General features: G+C 35.7%; 2 protein-coding genes across 2 annotated transcripts in view; both read left to right on the forward strand.

Moving 5' to 3' along the window:
- Positions 1 to 13,854, forward strand: part of LOC147858378 (protein DETOXIFICATION 16-like) — a 68,279-nt gene that overhangs the window by 17,175 nt on the left and 37,250 nt on the right. The window lies entirely within an intron of this gene.
- Positions 298 to 4,685, forward strand: LOC147858379 (alpha-dioxygenase 1-like). Its single transcript, XM_087327487.1, has 10 exons — positions 298 to 436; positions 720 to 926; positions 1,158 to 1,307; positions 1,513 to 1,655; positions 1,965 to 2,178; positions 2,299 to 2,444; positions 2,671 to 2,904; positions 3,082 to 3,284; positions 3,913 to 4,156; positions 4,270 to 4,685. Exons 1-10 carry the CDS (start codon positions 329 to 331, stop codon positions 4,493 to 4,495), a joined length of 1,875 nt encoding a protein of 624 aa, XP_087183613.1. The 5' UTR covers positions 298 to 328; the 3' UTR covers positions 4,496 to 4,685.

Here is a 13,854-nt window from a genome sequence, read left to right on the forward strand (position 1 = left end):
TAGACGAACTTCTAACTTTTCCCTAATTATAATTGGTCCCTTTACCCCACAATGTCAATAAATTTGGAACTTTAAGGGGCATTCTGGTAAATAGACGAACTTCTAACTTTTCCCTAATTATAATTGGTCCCTTCACCCCACAATGTCAATAAGTAATTGTCGGTTGTTGAAAGGACTTAATTCCAATCAATCAAAAGATAGGACAAGTATCTTAACCTAATTCCAATCAATCATATAGCTCCGTTTCCCACATTAGTTAGTGAGCCATCAGGATTTTTCTAAGTAAATCTCTCACTCAAGTTTCCTTGTGGGAGGAGGAGGAGGAGGTATGGGCAACTCTCATTCCGGCACTCCACACAGCCACCGGCATGTCCTTCCTGCTAATCACTTCCACCTGTATCATCGGATGACTTTCGGCGACAAGATCTTGTTCCGAGTAAGCTGCACATGCATGAATCCTCCTCCTCAATGCTCATCATCATCACCTAATGTTTGTATACTACTACTACGTGATAGTATACAATATTGGGACTAAAAGGACATTGGCTTTGATGCCATTATTGCATATATAATTGTATACTAGCTGTGCACTTATGGGTTATCCCCAGTTAGTTGAATTGTTTAAGGTCTAATAATGATATGATTAAATATTATCACCAATGAGTGACAGACAGTCTGCTAATCAGCTAATTTGGAATAATGTTGTTTTACATGAGCAGATTGTTCATTTTGTGGACAAGCACATAACATTTTGGAAGCTACCTGTAGTGCTGGGACTAGCATATTTGGAAATAAGAAGGGGCCTTCATCAAAGATACAATTTACTGGATGTGCCAGACACAGCATCCTCGAATCAAGATTTGACGAACACGAAGATAGACCCTTTCTTTGGACGTAATGTGCCTTCGGATTACCAAAGAAGTGAGGTATATTTGTAAACACCAGTTATAATTATATGGGTTATCCTGGATTGCCTGCATTGGGCTTATAATTATATGGGTTAATGGTTGGTTGCTAACTTACATGGTTTTGTTGGAATTTGGAAAGAGTTTTTACCAGACGCTTTACATAGTAGTATAATAAAATTGAAAGATTCTAACGGGAAATGATGGTAATCATTGAAAATAAGGTTGAATGGTTTTTTGTGAAATAAATAGATCCTGGACCCTCATCCAACGTTGGTTGCTTCCAATCTTCTGGTTCGAGAGAAATTGACAGACACGGGATTGCAATTTAACTTACTTGCCGCAAGTTGGATTCAATTCATGATTCACGATTGGGTGGATCATCTTGAAGCCACAGACCAAGTAATATGTTGGCTCAAACTATTACAGTATCATTCTCAATGGTTTTGTGCTAAATAACAAAAATTTGAATACATAGTTTTCATATCTCCCTTCAATCTTCTAAGTTCATTACACAGAAAACTGTGTTAATTGTAATGCAATATACTTCAAGCAAGTCACATGTAGCTCACATGATCTATAATTCAACAAAATTATTATATTGTAGGCACCTGTAGAAATCAGGGCTCCGGAACATCTTTCGTCATGTCCAATGGCTTCTTACAAGTTCTTTGCCTCAAAGGAATTTCCTGCTGGGCCTAACAGCAATGACATACGTATTGGATACAGAAACATACGAACACCTCGATGGTTAGTACAATTAGCATCCTAAATGACATGACGATGATTAACGTTAGGTTTAACATTTAATGTATTTTTGCATGTTCACCACATGAGATCAAACGTTTCCACCATCTTTAATAAAGACGTATTAATGGTTTGTCCTAATGTGAATGATCAAAATTTAATGCCATACTAAATGACATGACGATGATTAACGTTAGGTTTAATATTTAGTATGCATTTTCACCATCTTTAATAAAGACACATTAATGGTTTCTCCTAATGTGAATGATGTGCTCCAAGAACTAATTCTACTTTCTCTGTGATCTTAAACAGGGATGGTAGTGTGATATATGGTAGTAACAATACGGTATTGCAACGAGTTCGCACCTTCATTGATGGTAAACTCAAGATTTCCGAGGACGGCCTCTTAGAGTATGACCACGATGGGCTGCTTATTAGTGGTGATGTGCGAAACACTTGGGTTGGGATGATCGTTCTCCAATCATTGTTTGTTAGTGAGCACAATGCAATATGTGACTTGCTGAAGGTACAACAACATCTCCTGATTATATATTAGGGTTTTCTAGTAGGATACCTACTAGTTCCTTCATCTAATGGTAACAAACTTATTTATTAATCATATGTATACTTTTATATTTGTATATAGCAACACCACTCAGAGTTCGATGATGAACAACTCTATAAACATGCAAGGCTAGTCACATCAGCTACGATTGCTAAGATCCACACTATTGATTGGACAGTGGAACTACTCAAGATGGACACATTATATCTTGGAATGAGGACCAATTGGTAAAAAATATCAACATAACATTAACGCCATATATCTATATCATTTTGTACTTACATGGTGGCGATATATGGTTGGTGCCATTAGCACACCATGAAATTTATATTTATATGCATATTGATTGGATTAGTGAGAGACAAGGTAAAAGCAGTTTATTAGGAGAGAATAATGATGTAATGTGAGCCCCTTTTTGTTTACTAAAACCCATAATTTGCAATTTTACTATAGGTATGGGTTACTTGGGAAATGGTTCAAGGACACATTTGGACATACTGGAAGTTCTCTCTTGAGCGGTTTTATAGGGATGCCAAATCCGGAGGATCATGGAGTGCCCTACTCGCTCACTGAAGAGTTTGTGTCAGTTTATCGAATGCATGCGCTACTACCCGATTCCATTGATGTAAGGAACATCAAACATCCTCAAGAACGGCGCAAAGATGAAAGCCCACCTATTCGTAAAACGTTAGTTCGCTTAGTACAATGATTCTCGAGTTAGTTCTTTTCTTTTTAACATGTCATATTTCTAGAGACGAAGATGTGCATTAGCTTGTTGAGAAACTTAATTCATCTTTGTGGAGGCATTGTTACTTTTGTGACTAGCATGCATGATTGATTGTATGTATCTTTTTATGCTTTTAGAATAAACATGCCAAATCTTGTCGGTTCTAAAGCACGTGCTGGCTTAGAGGATATTGGGAATGAAGACATGATAGTATCCATGGGCCATCAAGCATGTGGGGCTCTAAATTTGTGGAACTACCCCAAGTGGATGAGAGATCTGGTGCCACAAGATGTGACTGGTCGAGACAGGCCCGATAATGTGGATCTAGCCTCCCTCGAGAGTACGTTAAAAAGGAATCTGTATTTCAATCTCCGTGTTTTGTTTCCTTTGTATAGGAATTTCTGCACATTTTAGTTTTTTAGGTTGTGTCTTAATATATTAGTATAGCTTTTCAATACATACTTATCTCCTTAGTTTTGGAAAGATAGGTAGTGATAGATGTTGTACTTACTTTCTAGAATTAATAAGATTAGGGGCAAGAAAACTAGAGATGTAAAGGTATGTAAAGTTGAATAATGGAATTAAAAGTAGATAACTAATCATTTAAGAATTTGACCTTTTACACTAGTTGGATGGGTTACTCAAAAGTTGGGTCCTCACTTGATCATATAGCTTGAATAGTTTGTTCATATATTAACTTTTGATCACAAGAAATCTGTGTTGTCGGTACCACTATAATAAGGATGCCTAACGTGAATGTACGAAACCCAGAGAGAAGTTGCTAGATTATTTTTTGAATGTGATTTTGTACTAACGAATTTGTCAAACATAAACATGGTGATACTGAAGAAAAAAAAAGATTTATGTCAATTCAAATGTCGATTCTAGACTAGCATAGCAATAAATTATTCATTACCCAATTGTTTATATTTGTTTATGTTAACCATATATTGAAATGTTTGATGCAGTTTATAGAGATCGAGAAAGAGGTGTGCCAAGGTACAACGAGTTTCGTCGGAGGTTGCTCTTAATACCGATCTCGAATTGGGAAGATCTAGCCAATGACGAGACAACCATAAAGGCCCTTCAAGAAGTGTATGGCAATGACGTCGAGAAGCTAGACCTTCTTGTTGGACTGATGGCGGAGAGAAAGCCTACAGGTTATGCCATCAGTGAGACTGCATTCGTGATCTTCTTGCTCATGGCATCAAGGTAACTACGAGCCCTTCATAAAATTGAACCTATATGTCCGAGATTTCTATTGCTCTCAAACATTAACATAATTTTGTTTTACTCTTGTGGCATTTTGATCGATGGTAATGTAGGCGTCTAGAGTCGGACAAGTCTTTCACAACCGACTTCAACGAGAAAGTGTACACAAAGGAGGGCTTAGCATGGGTTAATAACACGGAGAGTTTAAAGGATGTGTTATTGCGCCATCACCCGGAGATAGTGGCGAATTGGTTGAATCATGGGATTAGTGCATTTTCTGTATGGAAATCCAAGCCGAAACCATGTAACCCGATACCCATCTACTTCCGGATCCCATAAGGCATTGATGATGATATCGTGTGAATCGTAGTGTTTTCACATTAAAAGGGCTTTTGTGGCCACCAAAATAAATTGTTTTTATTGTAAGAAACCACATCATAATAAACTTTGACAAAGAAATTAGAGCTACATTTGATCATAATGTTGACAAATATCAATTTGTCCATTTTTAATAACAAGCGTCATTCACAATGTAAAGTATCATTTTGGTACTCTTTTTTTGGAACTTGAAATACCTCGTGCTCAAAATCTTTCTCTTTCTCGGTGTTGTACCGACCTTCTCGGTGCATCTCATAATGTTTTATAACTCTTCATTTGACTTTGACAATCAAAAGATGCAAAATTAGGGCATGTTTATTCCAAACTCGCATTTAATATTCAATAAGATTCCATAAACTGAATAGAAATTTTATCGGGCATTAAGTTGTTATACAATGTTGTGTAATGTAGTGCTTCACACAATCGATTGTCTCAACACATTAAATATATATTTACTTTTACAAGCTGATGACCTTGTGCACCAAACTATTCCTCTCTTACCAAGATTTCGAATAAAAAGCTAGATACTAGTAGTTCATTACCAAGATTTCTGATAAAAAGCTAGAGAGTAGGGTCAATTACCAAGAGTTTGAATAAAAAGCTAGAGCAAGTCTAACTAGTTATGAGCATGAATGTTGACATCATCAGCAACCTCTACACACATATTCAAAAAGTAAATCCTCTATATGTGAGAAAATATCCAAAATAAATAAATATGTGTATAAAGTTCAAAAACAAGAGGATTTAAAAATTATTTCGATTATGTTTGATGCATGTGCGACTCTTTCGTGACACCTACACAACCTGTCTTGATGATTTAAAGAGACATTTAATTTCTCCAATGGGAAATCAAGTAGAAAACAAAATATCAATATACTAAATAATTGACATGCATGTAAAGTTACAAAACAAGAGGAATTAAAAATGATTTCGATTATGTTTGATGCATGTGCGACTCTTCCGTGACACCTACACAATAGGTCTTGATGATTTAAAAGAGACATTTAACTTCTCCAATGGGAAATCAAGTAGAAACACAAAATATCAGTATACTAAATAATTGACATGCGTGTAGAGTTACAAAACAATAGCATTTAAAAATGACGTGTGACGTAGATTTATTTATTTTTTCCCCAAAAAAAGAAGACGTAGATTACATTTGATGCATGTGCAACTCTTTCATGTGTCACCTAAACGACATGTCTTGATGATTCTTAAAGAGACATTCAATATCTCCAAAGGGAAATCAATTAGAAGACAAAATATCAGTACACTAATCAATTAGAATTTATCTTGATAACTCTTAAAGAGACATTCAATATCTCCAAAGGGAAATCAATTAGAAGACAAAATATCAGCACACTAATCAATTAGAATTTAGAAGACACACTCGATTTCTTGAAGGCTAATTTTGGAAAAATAAAACAAAATATAAATTAACTAGAAAACAAAATATCCATATACTAAACAAATATTTGACATGTCCTAAATGAATGATAACCAATATTTTAGTATACCAATATGTATGTGTACATGATTTTTCAGGTGTTTTTGGGCATTTGAGGTCAGCCCCAAAGTTATGAGAATTACTGTAAGTGTCTACATTTTTTTGTCCTGATCTTGTTTCGGAAAGGCCTTGTTCTGGGAAGTTTTCTGTGCAGATACACTATTGTTTCGTAGCAACAAACCTCTGGATCAATTACCAGAAACACAGAATCGGTAACTCTTTTATGTGTTTTTGCCATGACGAAGGCACAAGGAAATTGAATCATCATATCAGCAAGTAGGCTTAATATCTATTATTCTCTTCAAGGGGCTTACTGATGATGCTCAAGAGAGGGAAGTGAGTTATACAATATTTTTGTTGCCATGACTTCTGGAACTGCTACAGTGGAGTAAAGCCACTTCTAATAAGATTGACTAAGTAAAGCCACTTCAATTTTGTATAGTTGGCTGCTGTTTTCTTGAACCTGTTAACTCTATTAGATGCTTGTGAATAAGTGGATTTCCTTTACTCACCTACGTATGATGATGATGATGATACTATTAATCTCAGCCATGAGAGAAAAAATCTTTATGCTTTATTTTTGCTGTCACAATGACAAGCCTGGTTCTTAATGTTACATGGGGGATACTTCTTGTGAGTATTTGATTGCACTTTCCTTCTGAGGTTAAAAAAATAGCAAATCTATTTGACTTCTAGCATGGGATATAACCATTCATGAGATACTGAGATGTATTTTTGTTAATAAGGTTGTGTAACTATCCAAAAACTGTTAATGAGTCTTTGCTGATGAGTCATGTACCAAAGACTTGTCAAAAATTCAAGTTCAGTGACATGTCAAATTTAGGTTTGGACATTCAATTTCTGCAAAAACAAGACTGATATATAAGTATTTGAGAAGCAATATTCATATGCAAATGTTGCAAACCTTTATTTACTCCAGTAGAAACCAGTTTGAAATGATGCATATAATGCAGGAGAAACCTTTTGATAAGAGTTCAATATGATCTCTATCTCTAGCATGGCTTCCTTCCATACATTAAGAAATTCCCTAGGTCAGAAAATTTATGAAAAGGCGAGATGCTAAATGATAGCAATTTAAGAAGAATCCTGAGATGTTTCCGAAGGAGAGCAAAGCGGATGCTGTGGATTATGAGGAGATGGTGAGGGTGGGATAGAGAACATAAATAAGCCTGTTTAATGGGGCACCCAAAAATCAGCCACTCTTAGAAAGAGAGACTTGAACAAGGTTTCAAGATGAAGTGGATGAGACATCTTCTTGAAAAGGGCTTGTCAAAGCAAACAAGGTCAAAATTTTGGTCAATAGAGCAAAACTAAACTAAACTAAAAGTAATCAAAACATCAACCCTAAAGAGGGTGTAGAAAATGGAAAAAATAATAGCAATATACATAGAGGGCTTGTAGAAGTATCAACAAGAAAGGGGCTATAGTAGTGATATGTTAGGTCAAATGCTACTCTTAGCAAAACCCAATACAATAGTTTGTTGCAATGCACATCTTCAGGGATGGCCTCACATAAGAGTTGTTGTCCATCGAGATCGAGATGGAGGTTCGTCATGTTGCCTTAAGAGTCCACGGTGAAATTGGTCATTCCAATTGACATCACAAGGAAGTTGGTGGAACTCCGATGTGTATATCAAAGCTACACGATATTTGTGATGTACCTTTTCCACAAAACAGAATTATTGTTGTGCATTGAGTTGCATTTTCATTAATGAATACATTCACATTTGTTCAGCCTCCACTTCCTAATAGCATTAAATATGCATCCCCATTTTTATTGCAATACTACCATGGATATATCAAATAGAAAACAATTGAGGATATCTCATTCTTGCATATACTGTCTTTTGGCCCAAGCATCCAAAAAGTCTTGTGTAAGAAGACTACCCATAAAACTACAAGCAAAATCAAGTTGTGAATAACAATCGGCAATGGTTTGGTTTGAACCGAACCGAACCATGAAACCATGGCTTAATGGTTTAAACGGTTCAGGTTTGGTTTTTTAAAAACGGTTTGGTTTGGTTTCAACAGTTAGAAACCGTAGTTTAAACAGTTAAACGGTTTTTTACTTTTTATTTTGTAAAAATTTAAAAAATTGTTTTTAAACAATCTTTTCATTTTCATGCCTTATTCTCACATTTTAGGAAAATCTTTAAAATTTTGACCTAAGCGGAAAACCGAAACCGAACCATGAAACCGCGGTTTACCAGTTTAATGGCTTAACAGTTTGAAAAAATTTAATGGTTCGGTTTGGTTCAAGTTTTTAAAATTTTTAACGGTTCAGTTTTGACCCTCTCGAACCGAACTGAACCGTTGCCGATTGTTAGTTCTGAAGTCTCATTCAACAATTTTGAGATACGCTCCTTTTACAAGACTTTATGATTGAATATAGAAGGTGAAGATCCATCATCAACGCTTTAATCATAAAATTCTTAGAGCAAACAAGTGGATGATTGGAAACTAAAAAAGGTAATTTTGCTTATCATATTAAGAAAGGATGTATTGGTAAGATATGCATTTATTTCCTCCTTTTAACAACATAGGAAAACTCTTAAGCCTTGGATGGTGAAAAACATGGAACTCCATATGAGAAAGTGATAATAACTCCCCATGTCTATCTCTCTTGCTCTTCACCTATCACATTTCATGATCTACTCAACTTGATAAGTCAAGCTTGAGTCTCTCTCTCTCTCTCAGAGGATGAATATCACTTGCTCTTCACATGCTTGGCATATAGTGTAGTTCATTCAAGATATGATGACATATTAAGAGGGAGTGATAACTTAAGTGCCATACTTAAGATACCACCTAGAAGGTAGAGCTCATATGTGTACGCCTTAAATACTTCATATGAATAGCCCTTTTAGGAAGGAGACACATATCAAGAACACATGTATACTCTGGTCCCATAGGTCAAACTTGCCTCTTTATGGACGATAAAAAATTTCTAATTCTCTCTCTCTCTCTCTCTCTCTCTCTCGACCAAATCTATAAATAATGACCAATAAAACAAAGAGAAGGATCGTTCTTTGCAATGGTGTGGATCCACCTAGGCACACAATGCTTTGTATGTGAAGATCATATCTCGGCACAACAAAATTCTCATTGTAAAGTATGTGAGGGGGAAATAGAATAGTAATCTCAAGGATATACTTCATGGTATAAATATTAAACATGCAATGGCAATGAAGTATCTTGAAGAATTAAGAACTTGCAAGTTGCAACATATGGGACTAGCACATGACTTCTATGGATACCCATAGAATGTGGCCATTGGTGTAAATAAGCTAGAGAGTTAAATGGATATTATACTTCCTATTAAAACATAAGAACATGTTGCTAGGATTCAATGTTTGGGCAATATAGATTGCAAGCTTTTTAATATTTGATTTAGCCAATGAGAAGAATGATGGTATATTTAATTTACCAGGGATTAGAAGTTTACATTCTAATTGTCATAGTTGATGAGTTCTATATGACTGAAAATAATAATTCCAAATGACAATTCTTGTTTTTAGAGTAGATGCCGCTCTCCTCATCGTGATTCTAGTTTTCATGATTTTTTTGGATAAAGATCAATATTTTGTTACTCAAGAAGATGAGATTGCTCATTTCAAAGCCAAGGTTAAGGTTATTGTCTTTGGTCGCATGGATGCTAGTATAAAAACTTTGCACATGACACATACCTAGATGATGTGAGAGGATTCTCTCTCTCTCTCTCTCTCTCTCTCATGTATTTACAAATTTTGTGGTGAAGAAGAAACAAAAAAAGAGAGGTGGTATGTTTCTTTTAGTCCTCCCTAACTTTAGGGTATGCCTTCAAATAATTAGCCTTCACAAGAAGGTTAGTTGTCCACCTCTATGTGGGCATGCAGTTGACAATTAAAATCATGTTAATATTGATGAGTTATGCTCTTAGATAAAAGAGAGGGTTTTAATACTGTTTTTTTTTTCTTTTGTGTTTTGATGCATGTCATCTCGAGCTTGGACAAATAGGCAATGTGCATTCATTACCTTTACTTTTGCCACGTACTTGTGAACTTCCATCATTCCATTAGACACTCTCGTTGAATGGCTCTAGACTCTCTAATCCGTATCTTAGAGTTCTATTAGAAGGAGAGATGTGATACCGAATGTTGGTTGTACATAACCTCGTTTATTTCTTACAAATATTGATTGATTACCAGGATCAAAGTTGTACATTGAAGTTCATGTTCCGAATCCTTGCGGGAAGAGAGCATATATTTAAGATAAATATATACATGAAGGTTAAAAATATACATATAATTTTAGCCTTCGTAGGTGCGGTCGTATTTATTGTGTATGTCATGTATGTATGTATGTATGTATGTCAATAGGTTAAGCCTTGAGGGTCAGAGGCTCATTTATGATTACTGATAAAAAAAAGGTTAATTTGTTGGAAGTTGTGGGATGGAATCAATAAACACCAATAGATTAACGTAAGAAAACCAAAAATGGAAAGTAAGAGAGATATTTTTTTTTGGGTTTTTTTTTTTTTTTGTGGAAATTCAAAATCGACATTTTCTGTGTCTGTGCTTCTTTCCTGGACGAGCGCTTCTGTGTTAAGTGGAAAGAATTTGTGTTCTCCGTTTGTGCCTGTATTGTGGAAGCCAAATAAGAGGTATTGCAAGTAGAACCCTTCTCTAATTTTTTTTCTGTTTTTTCCTCATATGTCTTTATGTTTTCTATCTCCAATGTCATCATCTCTATCATTTCTGTTTTTTTCTCTGTTTTTATTCTCATATGTCTCCAAACAATGATGATAACAATCTCATTTCTTAGCTTGGACTTCTCATTTTGTTGACCTAGATACAGAAATACGATTTGAGATAATCTTCACTAACATTTAAGTAACATATATTACTGAGGGGATATTTGAATTTGAAGATAGAAGGCTTACATAGATAGAGATATCTGAAACATTGACATTGAGCCATAAAAAGGGAAATAGAAAATTGGCACGGATAGATAGGAGAAACGAGCACTAGGAGAAAATACTAAAGTGGCTAAGTAAAACATGAACTTATGTTCCCTTATACCAATTTTTGTTTGCATATTTACTCTAGTTTTTATTTTCGTGGTTTCAATCTTTAATATCAAACCTGAATATTATGTGGGGTTAGGGGCATGAAAGATGTTCGATTTAAATAGAAGTTCATCACATTGTTCTACCTCTCATGCATTTGAGGATGAAGTTATGAATGCTTTGCATGATGCTTGGGTGGTGATTCAATCAGTTTTGCCAGATTTGATTCTCATTCCTAAATCCATATTTTTACTCATTCCTATATTCATATTTGTACACCGTTGAATGGTAACTTTGTTCGGTGCCTTTTGTAGGGTCCATGGACATGAGAAGATGTTGATGCCTTTTTGCAACTAGGGAGGTTGACACGAATATTGAATTTTCAGTTTCAACTTCTGTAAATACACAAACTCGAATATTGTATCTTCAGTTTCAACTTCTATAAATACACAAACTCGAATATTGTATCTTCAGTTTCAACTTCTGTAAATACTCAAACTTGAATATTGTATCTTCAGTGTTATGTAATGGAGCATTTACATTAATTGTCTACACTTTGTATCTTCACTTTCCAACATTGTATCTTCACTTTTGAATATATCTGTGTTGTGTGGTCTTGTATGGTTTTCTGCAATGATGCTTTTTAGATTTGTGGAATATGGTCATGTTTTACTATTTGAAATGATGCATTTGAGATCTAGTGATGTTTATGGTTTGAGATACATGTATATTATGTTTCGAGATAATATATATAATATGGTCGTTTGCGTGAGATATATCTAGTATGGTCTGGGCAATATCAAAAAAATAGCTGAGGTTTGAGAAGAAGTCACAGAAAGGAGAGGAAGAGTAATAGAAAAAAATCTTCATGTGCTGGGGTGACATCAACAAAATTTTCGTAATCCAAACCTTTAATAGATGGATAAAACGAGTCTGGATACTTTTTTCGGATCCCTCGTGCTTTTCTTTTTCGCCGGGCATTCGATTCTCACCAATGTTTGCATTACTCAAGCTGACATTCTCCCTTCCGCTTCGTCCACACCTGCTTGCACTGGTTCTTTTACCTAGTATGGAACGCCCCCCTACCGATGTATTTTGACAAGGATCTGTTTGACAGGTACACAATCTGTTCACGTTTAAATCACGTATTGATTCATTGGAGATCTATGTAATATGCATCTTTAAGTCTTTAAAATGTCTTGTGTTATATATGTGAAGCCTTGAAGGATGCATTTGAAAGCATAGGTAATGCAATCAATTGGACTTGTTCTTTTAGAGGTGAGACTAAGCATACCAAGGTAACCAAGGTCTGGTGAGGTCAAGGAGGGGTTGCTCTGCCCTTGCAGAAGCTCCTGATGTTGTAGTATTCATTTCAGTGGAATGGTAACGGGAAAATGTCCAAAAAACCTTCGCAATCTTGATGTTGTAGTGTTCATTTGAGTGGGATGGTAATGGGAAAATGTCCAAAAAACCTTCTTAATCTTGACATAGTAGTGTTCATTTGAGTGGAATGGTAATGGTAAAATGTCCAAAATCTACTACTTTTGATGCTCAGAGGGTTTCGGATGGATGCGAGTTTATACCAAAAAGCCGTGGAAGACAGATTGGATTCGTACTGCTGCCCATTGTGTTTTGGAATTGTGGTATATGAAGCTTGGAGCAGTACACAGGAAATTGTCACTGTGACTGGGCCCATGAACATATCTTGCAGACATGCTACTGTTCTTCCTCTCATAGTAATAGTTATGTTGCTTCATGCAATGACCTCTTCTTTGGACTATGGTTGGATGCCTTCCATAGGAGCCATCTCAAGGATTTGCTTTTCAAGATTTTCTGCACATTTTCAACTCACAAAAGAAAATCAATGGCTTTTTTAGTTATGGAACAATTTGCTCTGTTGCCATTGTCTGGGATCGAGTTCCCTGTCACACAGGGTCTCTTTCTCTCAAATTAATACATAATGCTTACATGGCTTTCTTGTTGATCTGCCATGGACGATGAAGAGCTGTTGTTCTTCCTTATGCCAATGAGAGATTTGAGCCATCTTGTGGTGGCGCCCATGGGGGGTCTAGTAGCTGAACCTGCACACAAGCAGAAGGTCCAATTATCCAACAAAATATACGTCAATTTGCAAATCAATTTAAGAGCTTAAGTTTTCATTGACCTCACTAATAACAAATGAGCCATGGGATTTAATCAAAATTCAGAAAGTTTAACGTGGGGTTAACCTCATCACTCATGAGATGAACCATGAGATTAAAGTAAAGAGGGATTACCGTGAGATGAACCACGACTCACTATTTCAAAAACGCCGTAGATATTCGATCAAACTAAAACAAAAATGAAGGTTAACATGAGATCAGATGTGTGAATGATTAAAGAAACAAAGGAACAGGGAGGTTACATTCTTTTCAACATATGGGAATGGGGAAGAGATTAATCATGAGAGAAGGCTAGTACCTAACTTATTAGCTAACTAACTATCTGATTGATTGAAGAAGGGATTCAATGGATTGAGGTTCAATAAAGAACCCAAAAATATCAGATAGTTCTTATAGAATGGATTGACAGTTGAGGAACATGGAGAGAGAGAGAGAGAGATTCATTTTTTAATGTTCTGGGAGACTGATTGCGATCTATGGGAGTGGGCCTAGCCCTTGGTGAGGATTGCTTTTGGGTTTTCTCAAAATTATGTCTTTGATCCTAGAGTATAAACTACTAAACCAACGATCCGAGAGAGGAGAG

This window comes from Azolla caroliniana, unplaced genomic scaffold, assembly GCF_043228905.1.
Source record: "Azolla caroliniana isolate FFs.n. ecotype wild unplaced genomic scaffold, voAzoCaro1.0.p SCAF_11, whole genome shotgun sequence".
NCBI classification, from domain to species: domain Eukaryota; kingdom Viridiplantae; phylum Streptophyta; class Polypodiopsida; order Salviniales; family Salviniaceae; genus Azolla; species Azolla caroliniana.

Bases quoted from the DNA above. Each gene is read 5' to 3' on its own strand.
- LOC147858379 (XM_087327487.1), top strand. From the start codon at position 329: ATGGGCAACTCTCATTCCGGCACTCCACACAGCCACCGGCATGTCCTT. The intron at 1,656-1,964 runs GTTAGTACAATT...GATCTTAAACAG, and splicing joins AACATACGAACACCTCGATG to GGATGGTAGTGTGATATATG. The intron at 2,445-2,670 runs GTAAAAAATATC...ATTTTACTATAG, and splicing joins CTTGGAATGAGGACCAATTG to GTATGGGTTACTTGGGAAAT.